General features: G+C 46.8%; 1 protein-coding gene and 1 long non-coding RNA gene across 4 annotated transcripts in view; both read left to right on the forward strand.

Moving 5' to 3' along the window:
- The window catches only part of LOC309369453, a 370,754-nt gene extending 364,891 nt beyond the window's left edge, over nucleotides 1–5,863 (forward strand). The window contains exon 2 of the long non-coding RNA XR_014168147.1: nucleotides 5,451–5,863. This is a non-coding gene — a long non-coding RNA (uncharacterized lncRNA). The remainder of the gene's footprint in view (nucleotides 1–5,450) is intronic.
- A 3,416-nt stretch (nucleotides 5,864–9,279) lies between these two features.
- NOX4 (NADPH oxidase 4) overlaps nucleotides 9,280–16,786 on the forward strand; it is a 112,203-nt gene continuing 104,696 nt past the window's right edge. The window contains exons 1-2 of one of the 3 annotated variants that reach the window (XM_081909884.1): nucleotides 9,280–9,425; nucleotides 15,857–15,952. Coding sequence is in view for 2 of the 3 variants with exons in the window: in XM_081909882.1 (XP_081766008.1) it covers nucleotides 9,369–9,425; nucleotides 15,857–15,952 (153 nt within the window). In the remaining variant the exon portion in view is untranslated. Of the gene's footprint in view, nucleotides 9,426–15,784; nucleotides 15,804–15,856; nucleotides 15,953–16,786 lie in introns of those variants that run through there. The other 2 variants (XM_081909882.1, XM_081909883.1) reach the window with 2 other exon arrangements.

Raw genomic sequence — 16,786 nt, forward strand, 5'->3', positions numbered from 1 at the left:
AGCAGTTTGAAAGCACACCAGTGCAAGTAGATAAATAGGTACCGCTGTGGTGGAAAGGTAAACGGCGTTTCCATGCGCTCTGGTTTTCATCACAGTGTTCTGTTGCCCCAGAAGCGGTTTAGTCATGCTGGCCACATGACCCAGAAAGCTGTCTGCAGACAAATGCCAGCTCCCTCGACCTGAAAGCGAGATGAGCACTGTACCACATAGTCGCCTTTGACTGGACTTAACCATCCAGGGGTCCTTTACTTTTACCTTTTTTACTGTCTGAAAGTTCTTTCTGATGTTTAGCCAGAATCTCCTTTCTTGTCATTTGGATCCATGGGTTTGAGTCTTGACCTTTGGAGCAGCAGAAAACAAGCTTGTTTCATCTTCTACATGACCAGCCTTTTAAATACAGTATTTGAAGGTAATGTTACTTCTCAACTTCTCTTTACCAGGCTAAACATACTCAGCTCCTTCAGTGTGCATAGCTATGCCATCCAGAAACCAGACCTCACCCAAATAACCCTTTTAGCACATGCTCAGAGTCCCTCTTTTTTCTTTTTACATTGCTTCAGCTGTTCCAGAGTTGTGCTTGGGCATTAGGAATCCAACTTCCAGACCTGACCTGTGGCTCAAATTCAGGTTTGGGATTGCTCGACAATGAAATAGTCTTGATCAACAAAAGATAACATGCAAAACAAAATCATAACAAGAGTCCAAGGTAATGGAGAAATCAATGTCATTTTCTGGCTATTCTAGTTTACACAGCATTCATAACATCTTAGACAAATAAGCATGAGCAATAGGGCAGGAATTTTTATTTTGGAAGCGGACGCAACAGTTTGCACCAACCTCCTTTCCAAGGCCATATAATTATGATTCTTCGCCTCCAATGAAACAAAAACAGGAATAAGTGATTTATAATTCATTGTAGATTTTTATGAGTTCAGAAATCAGCCCTGCTGTTTATAGGTAGTTGCCAGGGAGATATCTGGAGTTCTGAGCAATATTATGAAGGCAGAGTGGCAAGTGTGCAATAAGGAGAAAGAAACTGTATTATTCTAGGCCAGATGACAGTCCTAATGTCATCTAGACGCTAAAGGCCTAGGTGAGAGTAGCAGAAAGGAATTCAGGGAGAGAATTGTCCATGCCCATGTTTGGCTCTGACTCTCCCCACCCACTGTCAGCTTGTGGCCCCCAACAGATGGTTTCTGAAGGAACGTGGCCCTCAAAAAGACAAAAAGGTTTCACACTCCAGTTTGAGGCTAGAATCTTGCCATGGAGATAGGGGAGAAAATAAGGCAATAAGCAGTGATGGCAGCTGGTAGGATGAAAGGCAGGGAGCTGAACAGTAGGTGGCGCCAGTGCCAGAGCCAACAAGATCTAATTTGGTCCCCATCCTCCTCCTCCTCCTCCCTGTTGCATTCTACAAGGGCAAGACCTGAGACTAAAGAGGAAGGGAGCTGACAGGCTGTGCACAGGTTGTAAGTAGGAGGAAAGGCAAGTGGTTGCTGGCTGAGGGCAGAAGGAGGTTGATGGGGCAGTGCCCCATTTGCCCTAATGGACCATCCTCCACTGGGCTGAGTTAAGGACTGGAGGTGGAGGACCTCCTCTGATGGCTCCAGAACTCTTGAAGAGAATGAGGTGATGGAGATGGAATGTACCACTTCAGGCTGAAGGTGGGGGACTCCGCTTTTTGGAGTCTTTCCCCATTGTGAGAATGGGGGGAGAAAAAGCTGTTGCCCTGCATTGGCATTTTCTGTATGTATGCATGCATGTATACAGGGGACTATGCACAAATGAGGGAGGACTTCATAATATTATGGATACTGTGTTAACTCTGAGAAGGCACACATCTAATATTGGGTCCAGGGATATGATGGTGTGGAACCAGAGATGTGACGGGCCAGGAAAATTGGGAAGGGAGAGGTCAGGACAAAAACAGAGGTCGTAGTGATTGTTGCTTCGTTTTGGTAGAGTTTTCTCCACTGGAAATTTGGGGAAATGCTGATGAAGAAACCCTTAGCTGTCAGGGCACAGAATAGTTCTGTTGTGCACAGGTCCTGCTGCTACTCTTTGCATATTTATTTGGGAGTGAGGCCCATTGAATAAATTGAAATTGTCATGCGAATATGCAAAGGACTGCATTTTGATGGATATTATTTTCTCTTTAGAAAGAGCTATTTTTTCAGTGTGCATCCCCCGCCCCATTCCTCAGCTTTCATTCTGGCACAATTCCTTCTCCCGACTTGCTTCTCTGCGCCTGTTATTGCTTTGCTGTAACTTAACGCGGTCGTTTTTTCCTTTCCTGGCGATGTGAGACTCTTCCTGTGTTTTGCAATTTATTTAATTATTTTGAGCGTTTGTACTCCACTCCTCAGCCGAAAGGGCTCCCATACCATCAATTAAAACAATACAGTCCCTGCCTGCGGGCTTATAGTCTGAAGCAGCAGCAGCAGCAACAACAACAACAACACAACACACAAGAGGAAAGGGACAGGGAGGGAAGAAGAAAAAGAAATCAAACTCACTGAGTTTTATAGTACTGTTACTGTTATAGTAACTACCAGCTTGCATAGCTGAGGGGTAAGAGGTTCCCAATAGAACAGTCACAGCAAAGCCAATGGAATATTATTATTATTATTATTATTATTATTATTATTATTATTATTATTATTATTAATACCCTGCCCACTCTGGGTGGCTCCCAACAGAATATTAAAAAAATGATAATGAGCTCTGCTTTCCATCTCTCCCACTGACAGTTGAGAGAGAGGAAACATCAACTGATGATGGACTACTCCCCCCAAAAAATCTTTCTTATAACCCCCCCCCCCAATAAAAACAGTTGGGTTGGAATATAACCAGTCTTGGAGGTGACTGTGACTATAAGCAGCAAGCCAGAGAAGAATGTTCTTTTCCTATTTCTACTTTGGGGGGGGGGATCTGTCTACCTTTATGTGATCTGGATGAGAACATGTCAGAACAGAAGGTTAATTGCATCTCCTAATGTTTCCCCGGAGGAAGAACCTGCACATTTGAAATGTGCTGCCAATCAGCTAAGCAATAAATTATTTTCTGCACCCCACATGGGCCTTGTGCATGGATCCATGATGGCCAGCTTGCAAACTGCATATTCCTTTTCATTTAATCGCAGCAGCTTATAGGGCAGTTGACTAGGGCTCAGAGATAGAGCTCCAGGTTCCATCACTAGCACCTGCAGTTGAAATAATAGTAATAATAATTTATTATTTACACTCCGCCCATCTGGCTGGGTTTCCCTAGCCACTCTGGCCAGCTACCAACAGAATATTAAAATTATGATAAAACATCAAACATTAAAAACTTGCCTAAACAGGGCTGCCTTCAGATGTCTTCTAAAAGTGAGGTAATTGTTTATTTCCTTGACATCTGATGGGACAGTGTTCTACAGGGTGGGCGCCACTACCAAGAAGCCCCTCTGTCTGGTTCCCTGTAACCTCACTTCTCTCAGGGAGGGAACCACCAGAAGGCCCCCGGAGCTGGACCTCAGTGTCTGGGCTGAACGATGCGGGTGGAGACGCTCCTTCAGGTATACTGAGCCGAGGCTGTTTAGGGCTTTAAAGGTCAGCACCAACACTTTGAATTGTGCTCAGAAACATACTGAAAGGATTGGAGAGCAGGGAATGATGGGAATGGCCTCTGCCAGAGTCTGTGGAGAGCTGCCATCAGTCAGGGAAGACAACAGTGGTGGCTTCTGCCCATTGAGACTGGTGGGGCAGAAGGACCAACCGTAGGTAGGTGGAGCCAGAACCAATGGCAGGTGGAGCCAACTTCAGTCTTGCCTGCATCCTCTCCTTGGAAACAAAGTGAATCTGGTCCTACATGGAAGGCTACCAAAGGACCATCTACATACAAGCTGCTTTTTGGTCCTGGGAGGTAGAGCAATGCATTGAGCCATCCTCTGTGCAAGTCAAACACCGTCATTGCACATTTGACCCAGGGTGTAGCCCTAAGCAATCCATAAGAATAATTGTGTTCAATTTCAGACCCTCCAAGTGTCCCTATTTTCCAGGGACAGTCCTGGATTTACAGAATCCCAGAATCCAAGTTTCTGATTTGATCCCGGAATGCCCTGCTTTTCCTTAAAGGACCCCTGACCATTAGGTCCAGTCATGGCCGATTCTGGGGTTGCAGCGCTCATCTCGCTTTATTGGCTGAGGGAGCTGGCGTACAGCTTCCGGGTCATGTGGCCAGCATGACTAAGCCACTTCTGGTGAACTAGAGCAGTGCACGGAAAGGCCGTTTACCTGCCTGCCGGAGTGGTACCTATTTATCTACTTGCACTTTAACGTATTTTTGAACTGCTAGGTTGGCAGGAGCAGGGACCGAGCAACAGGAGCTCACCCCGTCGCAGGGATTCAAACCGCCAACCTTCTGATCGGCAAGTCCTAGGCTCTGTGGTTTAACCCACAGCGCCACCCACGCCCCCCTGCTTTTCTTTAGGACGTCCCTAATTTCACTGGTGAGATGTTGGAGGGTGTGTAATGTTCATTTCTTATATAATGTGTTGGGGGTGTGTGTCTGTGATGATTTCCTAAAGCTTGCGCTAGGAACTGAGATGAAATGCTGCCCTCGGCGGTGGTGGATGGTCAGTACGGCAAAGTTCAGCACAAAGAGAGACTTTTCCTGTGTGGGCAATCTTGTGTAGAGGACCTGTACCACTATTTATTGCAATGCCCGCTATATATAGAACCGTTTTATAAAACTCCTGCTCATGAATGAAAACACACTCGAACAGGGTGGAAAGGGTGAAATGGCTGCTGAGTGATACTGATGACTTCATCACTTATAAAGTAGCACTATATGCTTTGGCAGCTAAGAAGATCAGGAGAAGAGATCTAGATAAAATAGTGGTCAATTGCAAAGGTGATTTGGACATTTAAGCTGGCATATTCTACCTGAGATGGATGCGGGGGGGGGGGGCGCTGTGGGTTAAACCACAGAGCCTAGGACTTGCTGATCTGAAGGTCGGTGATTCGAATCCCCGCGACGGGGTGAGCTGCCGTTGCTTGGTCCCAGTTCCTGCCAACATAGCAGTTTGAAAGCATGTCAAAGTGCAAGTAGATAAATAAGTATCACTCTGGCGGGAAGGTAAATGGCGTTTCTGTGCGCTGCTCTGGTTCACCAGAAGTGGCTTAGTCATGCTGGCCACATGGCCTGGAAGCTGTACGCCGGCTCCCTCGGCCAACAAAGCGAGATGAGCGCCGCAACCCCAGAGTTGGTCACAACTGGACCTAATGGTCAGGGGTCCCTGTACCTTTACCTTTATATGCATTGGCAGCTAAGAAGATCGGGAGAAAAGAACTAGATAAAATAGAGGTCAATTGCAAAGGTGATTCGGACATTTAAGCTGGCATATTCTATCGTATGCAACAAATAACTTCTAGGAGATGTGACCGTGGAAGCTGTACTACCCAGGACAGGATGGGGTTGTGCAGAGTTGTTAAGGCAGCAGAGAGCATTGTTGGCTGCCCACTCTCCACCTTAGAGCAGATTTATGCCACAAGGTGCCATAGGAAGGCACTGGACATAGTAAAAGATCCATCGCATCCTGGTCACTGTCTCTTCGAGCTCCTGCTATCGGGACGGAGATACAGGATGATGAAGACAACAACGAGCCGTCTCAAGAACAGCTTCTTCTCCAGAGCGATCTCAGCCCTGAATGGGAAGCCTGGACTTTGAAAGTCATCTAATCTTCCTTGCTGTATTGTTTTAATTAGTGTTTTTATAGTTGTTTTGATTTTATGTGGAGTGCCCTACCTGGGTGGATGGAGCAGCCAAGTAATTTCGTTGTCCCCGAGAGGGGGCAGTGACAATAAAGATATTATTATTATTATTATTATTATTATTATTATTATTATTATTGTATTTGCAGTGCCTGATGTCTTTATGGTTTTTATGATGATTGTTGCTTTTCCTTTTGTTCCCTTTGTGAATGATTCCATGGCCTTTGGCTAGTGCAATGAAGTTTATGATGATGATGAGATGAAAGGTAATATCACCCGGACAGCAGGACCAAATGGATCCAGTTGATTCTTTTTAGCCATTTGTCATGGCTTGCTGATGTCATGCTGTTCCCACGCACTCATGCTCCTTGCATTCCCATCCCGCGCTGCCTCCCCGCTTTTCGTTTTCCTTTAAGGTAGGAATGTGTGGGAGGGGTTATTTGAGGACATCGCTCCGGGTGACCTTATGTTATATTTTGAATGGAACTCGGGTGAGGGAAATTGGTCTTCATGCTTCAAAGAGGAAGGGAGGGAAATGAAACTCCTGGGGTGTGGAATCTGGGGGCTGCACTTTCACACTCTCCTGCTGGTGAATTCAGATACTGCAAAAAAATACATTAGAAGATTTTGGCCGAAAAATTGGCATATTATTTTGACTCGGTATAAAAGATTTTTGCCTTCCCCTCCTCCACATTTATTGGCCTAAGATCAGCGAAACACCTTAGAGCAAATGCCAGTTCAGGACCTTATTTGTTTGAGTGCATTAGACTGGGGGAAATAATATATATTAATTGCTCGATGGCTACTGTTCTCTCTTCATTTTTGAAAATAGTAATGTTCTTTGGGGAACGATTCAAACTGAATTTAAGCAGAGTGGCAGACCGGAAAAAACTACAGACAAGAAGCTTGAGCAAGATAAAGTCTTGGACTCTCATTTCATCCCACTCAATTACATTTGACGCTTGTTTTATCCTTACAAGCACTCAAGTTACCCACCCAGCTTTCTGCTCAGATGTTAAAACATAGCAGTATATCTCTGGTCTCGTTGCTTCAAGCACTGGTACTAAAAACAGAACTTATCAGATGATAAGAGTTTCATTTTCATCCATCCTTGCATGGGGTTCTGCTATTACACAGCACTGTGATGGTAAAGGTAAAGGGACCCCTGACCATTAAGTCCAGTCGCGGACGACTCTGGGGTTTCGGCTTCCGGGTCATGTGGCCAGCATGACTAAGCTGCTTCTGGTGAACCAGAGCAGCGCACAAAACGCCATTTACCTTCCCGCTGGAGCGGTACCTATTTATCTACTTGCACTTTGACGTCCTTTCAAACTGCTAGGTTGGCAGGAGCAGGGACCGAGCAACGGGAGCTCACTCTGTCGCGGGGATTCGAACCGCCGACCTTCTGATCGGCAAGCCCTAGGCTCTGTGGTTTAGACCACAGCGCCATCCACGTCCCATACTGTGAGGGTACCATCTGCATTTATGATATCTTTACGCCACCTGAGAAAGCTGAAAGCAAGCTCAGCTTTTCTTTTAGGCTGTGAAGTTGTTTCGGTCTTTCTCCACATTTTTGGTCTTTCAAAACAGCATGTGTGGAATGCACTTGTCCCTCACCTTTAAGGAACTACAGGCATAGAATCGTAAAATTGGAAGGGACCCCTGAGGGTCATCTAGTCCAACCTCCTTCAATGCAGGAATCACAGCTAAAGCATGCCCATCAAACCTGTTTAAAAACCTTCAGTGAAGGAGAGTCTGAGGTAGACCATTTTTAAAACTGCTGATTGGAGTTGGTAATTTTTTTAGGCTATCTTGTTTTTTAACACCTCATTTTATCAGTAATTGCAAAGTGCATTTTATATTGTGTGCGTTGTGTTTACAGGTTTTCATGATTGGGTGTATAAAGCTTGTTAGATAAAAAGAAAGGGATAAACCTCAAAGCTCCCCTGTTCTCAGTGCCAATTTGCCACCATGGAATGGGAGAGGTCCGGCTTATTGTCCCATGAGCAGGGGCTACTTACAGGGTGGGAAATGGGGCAAGGGCTTCTCAGGAGTGGCACCCTTTTAAATGGTAAGGTAAAGGTGACCCCTGACCATTAGGTCCAGTCGGGGCCGACTCTGGGGTTGCGACACTCATCTCGCTTTACTGGCCGAGGGAGCCGGCGTATAGCTTCCGGGTCATGGGGCCAGCATGACTAAGCTGCTTCTGGCGAACCAGAGCAGCACACAAAAACACCGTTTACCTTCCCGCCAGAGTGGTACCTATTTATCTACTTGCACTTTGATGTGCTTTCGAACTGCTAGGTTGGCAGGAACAAGGACCGAGCAACAGGAGCTCACCCCGTCATGTGGATTTGCACCGCCAACCTTTTGATCAGCAAGTCCTAGACTCTGTGGTTTAACCCACAGCGCCACCTGCATCCCATTTTTAAATGGTGCTCCCTTCCTAATGAGAGATTCATCTGTTCCCCATGTTAGATACATTCAAGGATTTGAGATGTAAACATCACTTCTGTAGACTTGGCTGCTGTTCTTCACCATTGCTGTGTTGTCGCATTATGTATTGCTAATAGCTCCGTTATTACTTTTTCATTTTCTTCACAAGATTCTTTCTATTGCAAGGTGCCCCCATAACTCCCCATGAGGTGCAAGAAAAGCATGAGCCTATTAATCTCTGGGTCATCAGTTCAAGCCTCAGGTTGGGCAAAAAAATTCCTGCTTTGCAGGGCAATGGACTAGATGATCCTCTATACTTCTAAGAGCAATTAATTAATTAATTAATTAAGCAATCAATCAATCAATCAATCAAATAAAACCTCTTGACTATGCTTGGAGAAACTGCTGCTGCTGTGATTACAAAACTGAGCCAAATGCAATTTCTTTCCCTTTCCTTGAAGCAGAGGTCCTACCGCTTCTCTTTCTTCTTTAAAAAAAATAATAGTTAGATTGCAAGCCAGGCAACCAACTGGGGAAGCTTTTCGCAAGTCTGGAGACAGAGGCGCTTTGCAGTGCGAGACGGTAGGAGCTTCACCTGCCGAACTTATCTTTCTTTGTGTGCCTCTCCTGCAACTGTTTTAAAACCTGTTGCTGCTGTTCTCGTTGTTCGAAGTAAAACCACAACTTCGCGTTCTGGCATCAAACTAATCATTAAGTTCCAGGGTGATGGGACGACGGGTGTGCAAAAAACACAGGGAAAACGGTGCACGCGAAAAGAGCCCCCCCCCCACCATCAGAGAGAGAGAGAGAGAGAGAGGTGAATTCCTCGGAGCGCAGGAGACCCCCAACTCCACGCGCGGAGAAAATCGCTCCTCCTCGTCCCAGACAAAGGAGCCCGTCGGCGCCACCCTGGAGCTGTCTGCTAGGCGCAGGGAAGGTGGGGAGGGAAGGAGGAGGGAGAAGCGACTAGATTTCTCCCCCCGGGGCAGGAGGGGAGAAGGGGAGGGGGTCCAGGGAAGAGGAGAGAAAGAGGGAGGGGGAGGCCGGAAAGAGGGGAGGGGGGAGGCTTGGCTTTCCAGCGGCTGAAAAGGAAGCCAAGCCTCTCCCTCCGGCCGCCCCCAAAGTACAAAAGCAGAGAAAGAGAGAGCCGGTGGCGGGACTCCTTCATCGGCCGGGACCATGTCTGCCTCCTGCCAGAGCTGGCTCGCCAACGAGGGCAGCAAACACCTCCTTTTGGTAAGAGGGACCTTTGCCTTTCGGGGGTGCGCGCAGCCTCGCCGCCTCCATCGCAAGGATGTTGCTCTCGCTGCGCTTGCGCGCGCGAGATGCTCAGAACCTGCCCATGCTCAGGAGCGCTCTTGCCCTTTCCCCCCACGCAGGGTTGGGTCCAAGCCCTGCTCGGGAACGCCGAGCTTGGAGCCGTCCTGTGCGGGGAAAGGCCAGGAAGTAGAAGAAGGCGAAAGGAGAGAGCGCTCCTGAGCATGGGCAGGTTCTGAGCATTACGCGCAGGATCACAGGGTGAGGACCAATGCTTTTGATTCAAATCTAATGGAGAAAACCATATTCGCCTCCCTTCTGGAAGGCTCATAGCTCATTGACAGAGCAGTTGCTTGGCATGTAGAAGGCCCCAGGTTCGTCTCCAGGTAGGGTTGGGAAAGACTTCTGAAACTTTGGAAAGCTTCTGCCAGCCATGATACTGAGCTAGATCAGCCAAAGACCTTACTGGATACAAGACTGGTTCCTGTGTTTATTTCCCCACATAAATCAGCTTGCATTATTCCCACAACAGCCCTGCAATGTAGGTTAGCGTTACTGCCCCTCACATTTCTTCCCTGGTCTTTGACACTGGAAATGTCTGTTTTTAGGACCCGCCCTGTAAGTTGTTTAAAACTGTTTCTAATGTTGTGTTTTTTAAATTATTGTCATCTGCCCTCAGACCTTAGGGTGAAGGGAGGTTATGAATAAAGTAAAATTGTCACCATCCTAATTGCAATGTCAGAATGAGAGGCTTGCCTAACAACACAGTTCTAGACAGGGCTGCTCAGAAGTAAGTCAATGGGTTCAATGGGGCTTACTCAGATGCGATGCAAGTGTAGGTTTGAAACCTAAGTAGTCATTTTGCGACAGATTTGCTGTGTCAATTACAGTACTCTGTTTGGAAGGTGGCATGAAATGCGAGGTTCATGGCACAAAATTAGCGCTAAACTTTGGCATCAGTTTTTTGGGGGGATCAAAAATTTTGGGGTCACACATTAATGGAGCTTGGAATTTGAAATGGAGGTTCCCTTTAACTGTCTCCTTTGTTGAACTGCGCTGGTTTTTGCTACAGAGGAACCCAAACCAACCGGGTGTGTGTGTGTGTGTGTGTGTTTGAGTCTGTGTACATACATATGGCATAAGCACATCTGGGATAGCTGCTTTAGTTGAGATTCCTTCATTGCAGGAGATGGGACTAGAGGATTCCCAGGGTTCCTTCCAAGCTTACATTTCTATGATTCTATAGATGACCATGAGAATTTAGGAAGCTACTACAGTGGTACCTTGGTTCTCAAACTTAATCCATTTCGGAAATCCGTTCCAAAACCAAAGTGTTCCAAAACCAAGGCGTGCTTTCCCATAGAAAGTAATGCAAACTGGATTAATCCGTTCCAGACTTTTAGAAACAACCCCGAAAACAGCAATTTAACGTGAATTTTACTATCTAACAAGACCACTGATCCATAAAATGAAAGCAATAAACAATGTACTGCAGTCACACAATCAATCAATCAATCAATCAATCAATCAGTAGTTGAACTGTGTTCCACACAGTCACACAAAAAAGGAGCCACAAAAACAAAAATGCAAAATAAATAGCAAAAACAGACAGACCTCAGCATAACACTCAAAACGGAAGTGTGGCACTCAAAATGGAAGCGTAACACTCAAAATGGAACACGTTCGGCTTTTGAAATATGTTTGCAAACCGGAACACTTACTTCTGTTGTTTGCAATGTTTGAGTTCCAAATTGCTTGAGTACCAAGGCGTTTGAGAACCAAGGTACCACTGTATTGGTCCACCCAACTCATTATCATCCACACTGGCTGGTATTGGCTCTTCAAAGTTTCAGGTAGGAGTCTCTGCCTGAGCCCACCTGGTGAAGCTACGGATTCTGCTTGGCACCCTCTGCACTGAAAGCAAATGAGTTCAGGACCTTTTCCAAATTCCCTATTAATTTCAGTTCCCCACATTTTTGTTGAGTGTATGTTTGATGGACAGATCTTCTGTGCTTGTGCAGGTTTTGCGGACTCTCCTAGCCGGTCAGGGATAACTTCATCGGGATTCGTTGCTCCTTTGCTTCTGTTCACTCAGGCTGGAAGGTGTTAGTGATGGGTAGCCTTGGAAGACTTAAAAAGTGCTTTCAACTAATTTTCAACTAATTTGGGGAGGACGACACTACCTGTGGCTAGTAATCAAGGTGTTCTGTCTCCACTGTCAGAGGTGGTAAGCTTCCAAATGCCAGTTGCTGGAGATCAGATGTGGGCAGAGTTCTATTGCACCCAGGTCCTGCTTCTGAGCTTTCCATGGGCATCTGGTGGGTCTCCATTGGTCTTAGAATTACTACAAATCCAGTAATCTGACTTGTCTGTTTAGGGGCATTGTCCTCGCTTCAGCATTTGAGAGGTTCTGGGTTCAAATCCAGACAACTGTGGTGGGGACCAGCTGGTCTTTACCATTAGGATTTGTAGCTCTGAGGTATAGCACCTGCTTTGCAAGCAGAAGATTCCAGGTTCATAGAATTGTGGAATCATGTTATAGAATAACGGAATCATAGAACTGTAGAGTTGGATGGGACCCCGAGCATCATCTAGTCCAACCCCCAGCAATGCAGGAATCTCAGCTAAAGCATCCATGACAGATGGCCACCCCAACCTCTGCTTAAAAACCTCCAAGGAAGGAGAGTCCACCACCTCCCGAGGGAGACCATTCCACTGTTGAACATCTCTTAATGTCAGAAAGTTCTTCCTGATGTTTAGTCAGAATCTCCTTCTTTGCAACTTGAAGCCATTGTTTTGAGTCCTACCCTTCACAGCAGGAGAAAACAAGCATGCTCCCTCTTCCATCTGACAGTCCTTGAGATATCTGAAGGTGGCAAGCATATCATGCCAAGGTCCAGTCTTTGGCATCCCCTATTAGAAGCATCGGATGATGGAGAAAGCCTTTGAACCCTAGAGCAGGGGTGGAGAACCTGACACGCTTCAGATGTTGTTATTCTCGTCATCTCTGACTGACACCTTTTTCAGGTGGGAGCTGTAGTCCATTGACATCTGGAGGGCCACAGGTCTTCCACATCCCTGCCCCAGAGGGCCACTCCCAGTCAGACTAGATGCAACTGGACTAAACAGACAAATAGCAGCTTCCTAAGAAGAATGCATGGGACGCGGGTGGCGCTGCGGTCTAAACCACAGAGCCTAGGGCTTGAGGATCAAAAGGTCGGTGGTTCAAATCCCTACAACGGGATGAGCTCCTGTTGTTCGGTCCCAGCTTCTGCCCATCTAGCAGTTTGAAAGCACGTGAAAGTGCAAGTAGATAAGTAGGTACCACTCCGGCGGGAAGGTAAACAACGTTTCCGTTTGCTGCTCTGGTTTCGTCAGAAGCGGCTTAGTCATGCTGGCCACATTACCCAGAGACTGTCTGCGGACAGACGCCGGCTCCCTCGGCCTATAGAACAAAATGAGCACGCAACCCCAGAATCGTCCACGACTTGACGTCCACTAACAGTTAGGGGTACCTTTACCTTTAAGAAGAATGCACAGAGGGCCCACAGCTCATTGATCATGCACATTTTTTTCATGTGCAGGTTTGATTCCTGGCATCTTCATGTAGAATAATATGGTAGCAGGAGATTGCTATGACTTTTGTGCTCTGCTTGTGGACGCTGTGGGGAGCAGGATACTGGGCTACATTGGCTAGACCAGTTTCCCAATCTTTTTCTGACTATGGCCCTCTTCTGACCATGCTTTCTGTGTCCCTCCCTATGAGTGTAGCCAAGGGGAGACAAGGGACAGCTACATGACAAACACCAGCTCCCTTGGGTTTAGCTAGCATGGCGCAGTGGTCTAAACCACTGAGCCACTTGGCCTTGCTGATTGGAAGGTCAGCGGTTCGAATCCCCACACCAGGGTGAGCTCCCTTTGCTCTGTTCCAGCTCCTGCCAACTTAGCAGTTCGAGAGCACACCAGTGAAAGCAGATAAATAGGTACTGCTGCAGCAGGAAGGTAAACGGTGTTTCCATGCGCTCTGGCACTCGTCACGGTGTCCCGTTGCGCCAGAAGCAGTTTACTCATGCTGGTCACATGACCCAGAAAGCTGCCTGTGGATGAACACCAGCTCCCTCAGCCTGAAAGCGAGATGAGCGCTGCAACCCCATAGTCGCCTTTGACTGGACTTAACCGTCCAGGGGTCCTTTACCATTTACCTAAACAGATACTTATTGGATGCCTGCAAGCAGTGCCTGAGCAAAATTGCACTCTCTCCATTTGTGGCTCTCAGCAGCTGGCAATCAAGGGCATGTGTCCTTTGATAGTGGAGGGAGAACATAGCCATTATGACAACTTCCTATCAGGTCTCCTCTTATTCACCTCCCCCCTCCCCATCCTAAATTTAAGATCTAGCCTAAGGGTGCATTCTTGGGATGGCTGAGACTGTATGATTACCCTGTTATCATGCATTGTAGCTGGCAGGTCCATTTAGAGCCATCTGAGCTCATCATGTTTGCTAGCCTCAGCGCCAAAAGCGATCTCTTATCATTTTTAATTACAGACCCCACTGAAGCAAGTTCCTTGGGACAACATGCATGCCCACTCCCCGCCATCGTGGCTCCTTATTTGCAAATTCTGTGGGTTGAATACACACTAAACCAGCTGCACTTAGTTCCCACTGACATCTATGCGCCTTAAGCCATGACTGCATTGGGACAATAAATAAATAAATCCCAGTGCTTGGACGCAGAGCCTTAAAGCGTGGACCTCTGCCTGGAAAGAGCGAGGTGAAAGCTAAGTGTGGATCAGGCCTTAGTTGGACTTAGTTTCTACTGAACTCAAAGGGACTTAAGCTGTTATTGTCTCATTGCTTTCCATGGGACCAAAGTGTGGCCGATTCAGCCTGGATCCAACCACCAAAGGAGATGGTGTTGGACTTTTGGAGGAAGAGAGAACTAGCCCCGCTGTACATTGGGGAGGGCTGTGTGGAGAGTCTCTTCCTTTAAATTCCTAGGAGTTTGTCTCAGTGAAGACCTTACTTGGAAAATAAATACAACCCAGGTGGTTAAGAAAGCCCAACAGAGACTCAATCTCCTCAGAGTATTGCGGAAGAACGATGTCAATCAACATTTGATGAGCTCCTTCTACAACAGAAAGTGTCCTTTCATACTGCATCACAGTGTGGTATGTTGGTTTGACATCCTCTGATAGGAAGTGCCTACAGAGGGTGGCGAATACAGCGCAAGATATTATGGGCTGTCCCGTGAATCCGCTGGATGAAATAGTGGAAGAATGTTGCCTCAGGAGAGTGAGGAAAATTCTCAGGGATGATTCACACCCTGGCCAGCACTTTCTTGATCTCCTGCCCTCAGGCAGAAGATATAGAAGCAGGATTAGTCCCACCAACAGGGTAAAGAACAGCTTCTATCTGTGGGCTGTTAGGCTGCTGAATGAAAAGATAACAACAGGGCAACTGACTTTCGGGTTTGGTGTGTGTGTGTCAGTAAACAAGGGGAATTAAGACTAAGCTGAATGGGGGGGTGCTTGTGTAATCTCACTATATACAAGTTGTACAAGTGACAATAAAGTATTTCAATATCTGTGGTGGGAGTCCAGAGCGTATTGGAGATTTGCAGTCACACAGGACGGTTCTTCCAGACAACCCATTTACTGAGCATTCATTTTGATTTGTTTACAGGGAGGTTAGACAGTGTTGGCTATTTATTGAATAATCATTGTGATCACACACACCCCTCTAAGGAGGATAGATGACTTTCCATCAAGAAAGAGTTATCCCACACTTTCCAGTGCGTTTTCCTGTCCCTTTCCTTATTGCGAAAAGTCTGATTATTTTGAGAGGGTGTGGTGTGGTGGGGAGTGGTTTTATTGTGCAAGAGCTCCCAATCAGCTGCAATTGAGAGAGGCAGGGTGGTGCAGTGGTTAGAGTGTCGGCCTGGGAGACCAGGCTTCAAAACGTCCCTTGGCCCCATGACTGGGTAACCTTGGCCCAGTTGCCTAACCTACCTCACAGGGTTGTTGTGGGTGTTAAATGAGGATCATATACACCGGGGGGGGGGGGGGGAGATGGAATTTAAATACTGTAAATATGCATGTAATCTGAATTTGCTGATATGTGAGCGAGTCCCACCAGGAAATAGTGACGATCTGAAAGCATCCCATGTTGCAGTGAGATCATCACTGTTGGAAACCTTCCAAAAACACAGCTGGTGGGGCCCAACTATCCCCCCCATTTTATTTCTTAAAAGCCTTTGTCTCATTTTTTCTCACTCAGCTTTTGAGCTTTGAGAGTTTGTTGCCTGTGTCTTTTCTCTGGCGGGGAGGGTTCTGGTTTTGCACATGCCCTTTCTACATGTAATAATAATAATTTGTTCTCTCTTCTCCCCCGCCCTCATTGCTTCCTTCAGCTGCTCTGGCTGTCTCTCAACGTGGGGCTGTTTTGGAAAACTTTCCGGATATATTATCGGGGGCCTCAGTATTACTATCTGCATCAGATGCTGGGGGTAAGTGATAGATGTTTGCTCCCCCCCCCTCCTTCCCTCTCCCCTGCTCTCTTTCCTTGGGGCTCTGGGAAGGAGAAGGAAATGGAAAGTTTTGGCTAACCGGGAAGATTCGAGGCTTCTTGGTGACTCACGAGAAGGAGAAGGGGTGAATGTTTGGGAGGGGGGCAGAGGGGTTATGTAAGGGCAGGGGTGGGTGGGAGGGAGGGAAAGGAATATAGGCTGGAGGCTCTGTTTCTATGTCTGAATTAAAGGAACGACTCTGTCCAGGGTCTGGGAAAAGAGAGCTCCCTGCCTGTCTGTTCTTCCTCAGCTCCCAGCTGCAGGCATCATTTTTTGGACTCTGGCATGTGAACCCCACTCAGCGGATGGCTGGGCTTGCAACTGTTAGTCATGGTAACTTTAACCAACCTCGTGGGCCCGTTCCGGCGAGAGCGCTTACAGGCCAGCTCTCCTGATGTGCATTTCTCAAGGGAAAGGATTTTCGATTCTTTTCTTTAAATAAAACGAACCTTCCCATCCTTTCCATCGTACTCTCACGAGTCCTGGTGCGGTTTTCTTTCGGAAAGAGCTGTCAGCCAAAAGAAAAAAGGAAAAAAGGGAGGGGAAGTAGTCTACCCAGGATGTTTTAGCTAAAGATGGGGGGGGGGGGAATTTTGATACAGCTTACATTTAAAGGTGGACGTACCTAATGCACACTTTTCTGAAAGAACAATAATGGGGCAACATTATTCCCATTTTGCAGTTGGAATCAAGACTGAGAGACGGCTGTTTACACCCCAGGCAAGATTCTTCCCTGATTGCTGTTTCTGCGTGTGTGTTTTGCAAGGAAACCAA

The sequence above is a fragment of the Podarcis melisellensis genome, assembly GCF_964234715.1.
Source record: "Podarcis melisellensis genome assembly, chromosome: 4".
In the NCBI taxonomy this organism is placed as follows: domain Eukaryota; kingdom Metazoa; phylum Chordata; class Lepidosauria; order Squamata; family Lacertidae; genus Podarcis; species Podarcis melisellensis.